This window comes from Trypanosoma cruzi, genomic scaffold, assembly GCF_000209065.1.
Source record: "Trypanosoma cruzi strain CL Brener 1047053516851 genomic scaffold, whole genome shotgun sequence".
Classification (NCBI taxonomy): Eukaryota; Euglenozoa; class Kinetoplastea; order Trypanosomatida; family Trypanosomatidae; genus Trypanosoma; species Trypanosoma cruzi.
In genome coordinates this window covers 665,562-670,099 of record NW_001849577.1, presented here as the reverse complement: position 1 = coordinate 670,099, position 4,538 = coordinate 665,562, and the positions used below count along the sequence as shown (strand labels likewise).

The 4,538-nt window shown below is 52.1% G+C and overlaps 3 protein-coding genes across 3 annotated transcripts, besides 1 other annotated feature; all 3 read left to right on the top strand.

Moving 5' to 3' along the window:
* Positions 1–614, top strand: Tc00.1047053510757.30 (hypothetical protein, conserved; the record flags this gene model as incomplete). Its single annotated transcript, XM_798391.1, has 1 exon — positions 1–614. A coding segment is annotated over one exon (614 nt), but the record flags the coding sequence as incomplete, so codon positions are not given.
* Positions 1–4,538: a sequence feature (heterozygous, Esmeraldo-like haplotype).
* On the top strand, positions 987–2,273 carry Tc00.1047053510757.20 (hypothetical protein, conserved; the record flags this gene model as incomplete). The annotated part of the gene is made up of 1 exon (XM_798390.1): positions 987–2,273. The coding sequence occupies one exon, from the start codon at positions 987–989 to the stop codon at positions 2,271–2,273; it is 1,287 nt and encodes a 428-aa protein (XP_803483.1).
* Tc00.1047053510757.9 (hypothetical protein, conserved) lies at positions 2,856–4,538 on the top strand (the record flags this gene model as incomplete). The annotated part of the gene is made up of 1 exon (XM_798392.1): positions 2,856–4,538. A coding segment is annotated over one exon (1,683 nt), but the record flags the coding sequence as incomplete, so codon positions are not given.

Below are 4,538 nucleotides of genomic sequence, written 5' to 3'. Positions count from 1 at the left end.
GCGTGACCTTCGGCGCACCAAAGGCAGTTCAGCTTACCCTTGAACGTTATATTCATGCCATTAACCCTATTCGCATCGTGCTGGAGGGAGATCCGCTGATTGACCTGCCGGTAACGGGGGCTGAGGGCGATCCCTTTGTACACTACGGTGAGATTTTGTTGATGGCCTCCGCTGTTGCGCCACCGCATGCAGAAGAAGGAGAGCCACGGCGGCGTCAGGCCAGTAAGGATGACGAAACAGAGGAGGGGGGAAAGCGAGAGATGAATGCGGCTGCTGTGAGTGATGTCCTCACTGCCGAAGCACTCGGTGACCTTTTGGAATCCACGGAAAATTTGCCGCTACCCTGTGAGGCAGGCGATTTTCAGATGGATGACGAAGAAACGCAGGCGGAAGTGGAAAAGGAGGAAGAAGAAGGGGACGAATTGGGGTTCCGCCGGATAGCGGCGGAGCGGTATGCGGCGGGTTTCTTGCCGGAGGATTACATTGGACGACTTCTTGACACCACTGTGCCGTTAACATATGCGGAGGGTGAGGAAGTGTGGGACGAGGGCGAATACGCGCAAATGAGACGCGAATCTGCACTACGGCTTCACACGTCTGGCCTGCACGAATGACGATTGGGGGCACTAGTATCTTGTTGTGCAACAATTCTAAAGGGGGAGTGGTGCGCCTTATTCCATGTTTTTTTTTACTTTTTTGTTTCCACCGTTTTCTTTTGGTTTTACTTTGCGCTCTGTGGTTGCTATTAAATGTGCGTATGTTTCTGCGTGTTTGTGTGCTTCAGTATTTTATTGGAGATCCTTTTCCCGTCCTCCTTTTTTTTTTTTTTTTTTTGCTTTGGCACATTGAAGGATGTGGGTTAAGAAGGGAGTGTATATTTGTACGCGTATGAGTGTGTGTGCGTGTGAATAAACAATTCTATTCTTTTGGTTGTTCGTTTGGTATCTTTTTTTCCTTTGTGCTGTTGGCGTTATTTGCTGCAGCAGATGATTCATCTTTTTTCCTCAGAGGCGCTTGCGGCGTTGATATGTCTTTTGTTTATTGCCATCGCCACTGCAGCTCAATTCTTTCAATGGTCGTGGTGGTGCTCCATGACAACAGCGGACACACTGCTGGCGGTTGTGAGCTGCATATTTGCCTGTCGCGGCGTGGCATCTGGGCGTCAGTGCAAGTGGCCGAGCGATGTGGACTTCACGTCTCGTGTGGCACTTGTCACAGGGGCGTCCTCTGGCGTTGGCTACGGCGTTTCGCAGGAACTCGCGCAGCACGGGTGGACTGTCATCATGGGTGGGAGGAACTTGTTGCGCCTGCTTGAAGCAAAGCGTTCTCTCATGGCGAAAAAGCCTTCTGGGCGTCTCGTTGTGCTCGCGGAGGTTGACTTATCCGATCTTGACAGCGTGCGAGGCTTCGCCGCCACCGTTCTCGAGCAAAAAGAGAAATTTCCCGTGTCGTTGCTGGTGAACGCCGCGGGTGTGCTGCGTCGCCACTTACACCGCTGCGAGGATACGGGGCTGGAGGAAATGATTGCTACAAACGTTGTGGGCCCCATGCTGCTTACAAATTTGTTGTTGCCGCTGTTGGAGGAGACGGCAGAGCGCAGTGGTGTGTCTTCGCGTATTGTCAACGTTGCATCCTCCTGTCATACTTTTCTCGGTGTGCGGCAGCGATGTAGCCCTGGCGAAATGCTCGCCGCACTGCACCCATCGCCCAAGGAAGGGGATGACAAGGAGGCGAAGGTGGAAACTCCCACCATGGAAGAATTCACTCTGGGCAACTTTGTCGGATACTATGGGCTCTCGAAGTTGTGTGTTATTTGGTGGACCTCTGTCCTTGCACGCCGCGTCTCTCTTCGCTTCTTTTGCAACGGCGATGGTCGTCAACTTAAGGTGTTTGTGGCATGTTGCCACCCAGGCGTCATCACGACACACCTGTACCGGGACCTATTTCCACTGCCAGTGCTTGATCATGTTCTTTACTATCCCTCATTACTCATTGGAAAGACGTGGAAAGAAGGAGCGCAGGCGGTACTAAGTATATGCGTGGAGGCGGATAAAATGGTACACGGTGGCTACTACATGTGCACTGGTGAGTATGGGCCCAACAGTGGCATCAACTGCCTTTCAAAAGAAGCCAGGAATCTGGAAGGGGCAAACAATTTTTGTGTTTGGGCTGAGAAAGTGATAGAAGCGCAAAGGATTATTCCGAAAAAGCCAAAAACAGGGCAGAGTGTGGCGGCGCCGAAAAAAATCATGAGGGTGAAGTTTGTGACATGAAATGGTGTGATGCTGAGGAGAAAGCACGCGATCATCAAAAAGAAAAGAGTGGTTATTTGGGAACATGACGTGCGATGAAATTTTTTGTTTTTTCTTTTGTTGTTGCGAGTCTGCGGGAGGAATGATGTTACGGCCTTGCGTGTGCCCTGTAAAATAAGCATGGCAGCACCCTTCTCTCAATTTCATCGTTGCGTATATTTTTTGTTGCAATGGTCATGTTGTGGAGGCCCACACAACCTTTCCCCGCCGCTGCACGGGAGGCGGGCGAATTGCGCCTTCAGCACCTCCGCTCCCTTGATTTGCACTTGGTGGTGGCAGCTAATGAAAATTCGGTGTGGACGCTCCATTGCGTATTGAATATAAGGGTTGTGTACGTGTTTATATGAACGCATGGCCATGAGAGCAGCTCGACAAAAACAAATTGTGGTTTTCTTTTCCCCTCCCCTCAACTTTATTGAGGGGAAAACCAAGGCGCAGATCACTTTTCTTGCTCTTGCTTGTATTTTTCGACGTGCTCTGCTCTTTTTCTTTTCGCTCTTCGTGCTTTGTTCTCCTCCGTTTTTTTCTGTGTCGTGTTGACAGATGCGTAATTTTCCATCGCCCAACTGTTGTTGCGGTAGTTTTTGCTTTTGCCCGCTCACTCCTACGGAGTTTCTGGCTGATTGTTTGCTTAAATTGACGCTACCTTGCTTTACTTTTTTTGTATCTGGCCTTTTTTTATTGAAGATTAAGGGAATCATGTCATCTCCCGAACTAAAGCACCGGCGGATGGAAGGGCACATGTCGTTTGTTCCCCCACAATTTCAGCTGCCTGCACGACCGCCAGCCAGCGGGTTCCCGTGCGAGACGGATATTCTCGTTCCGGGTGCACGTGGTAAAGGCAGCGTGGACGGCAAGGCGCTGCTGCTCAATGCTTCGCCCACGTTGGAGCTTCCAAAGGAGGAGGCGGTGTCGCTTTTTACGGCACTGCGGCAGCACCCCAAGTGTGCTTCTATACGGGAGCAGCTCAATATTATCAACGAGGCGTATCTCGAGGAGATATTTTGCGAGGATGATGCCCGGGAAGACGACACGCGTCGTCGGGTGGATTACAATGCCGCCTGTGCTCTGCTCAAATCCAACTCTTCGAAGCGTCTCTCGGCATGTGTTTCGTGCCTCACACGAGGTCAGCATCGCCAATATCGCTCACATATGCTTACGTACATGCAAACGGGCGTTGTACCGAAAAATACAGAGGAATATCCCGACATGGGCACCGTAATTGACCTTGTTCAACGTGAGCAGAGCTCTTACCTTCATAAATTCATGGAGGAGACGCTGTCATGTGAGGCCTGTAAGATCGAGGCTGGCTACAACAAGCGGTCTGGCAAGGCGGTGGAAGTGTCCGCGTTGCACCGGTCCTGTTGGAACCATAATTACATGGACGAACATGTGGAGCGATTTGCGAAGCGATGGTGGCTTTATCGACTCGAGTCGAGACTGCTGCGATGCTTCTCTGACGAGGAGGCGAGTAAAAAAGACAGTAATGGCGGCGACGGTGGTGATGCCTTCAGTGAGATTGTATTTGACCTTAAGAGGGCAGAAGCAGCAGCAAGAGCGGCAGAAAACGCCAAACGAACAGAAACGGTGGTGAAGCCGGTCGCCAAGTTGACATCTCGCGCACGTCAGTTGGCTGCTCAGTGCGTCGCTGCGACCGTTACGCAGAGGGAGTCACGTGGGGAAGCGCGGTGCCTTCCGGGCGTCTTCATTCCACCGACGCTGCCGTTGGCGGTGCAGCAACTTGACACGCGCGAGGCACGACTGTACCCTCTTGCCCCTCCTGAGCAGCAGCGGAACGATGGGGACGAGGAGGTTGCAACCCAAGAGGAAGTTTTGTCACTCACACGTCCTGTCAATTCCGTGGCGGGCGTTTCGTTCTCGCTACGCCTGTGCAAGTCGGCGTTAGTGGAGCTTTCCGCGGCGCATTTGTCGTCGTGCCGTGCGGAGTTTCAGCTTCCTGTGCGATGTGTCTGGCACCCGACAGAGCGGCGAGTTGATATTTGCATGGAGAAACCGTTGCCGGGGTCTAGGGAGACCCGACGTAACATCAATGCGGCGGCATTCAAACGTTTGGTGGACAATGAGCCGCGTCTTCCGTCAAACGGTCGTTGCAGTGAGCGAGGCCGATACAAAAGCAAATGCATCGCGGAGGTCTCGTTCGGTAACGATATTGCTTTTTACTCCGTGTCGAACTGCGTCTACGACGTTACCCATCAGCACCCAGTC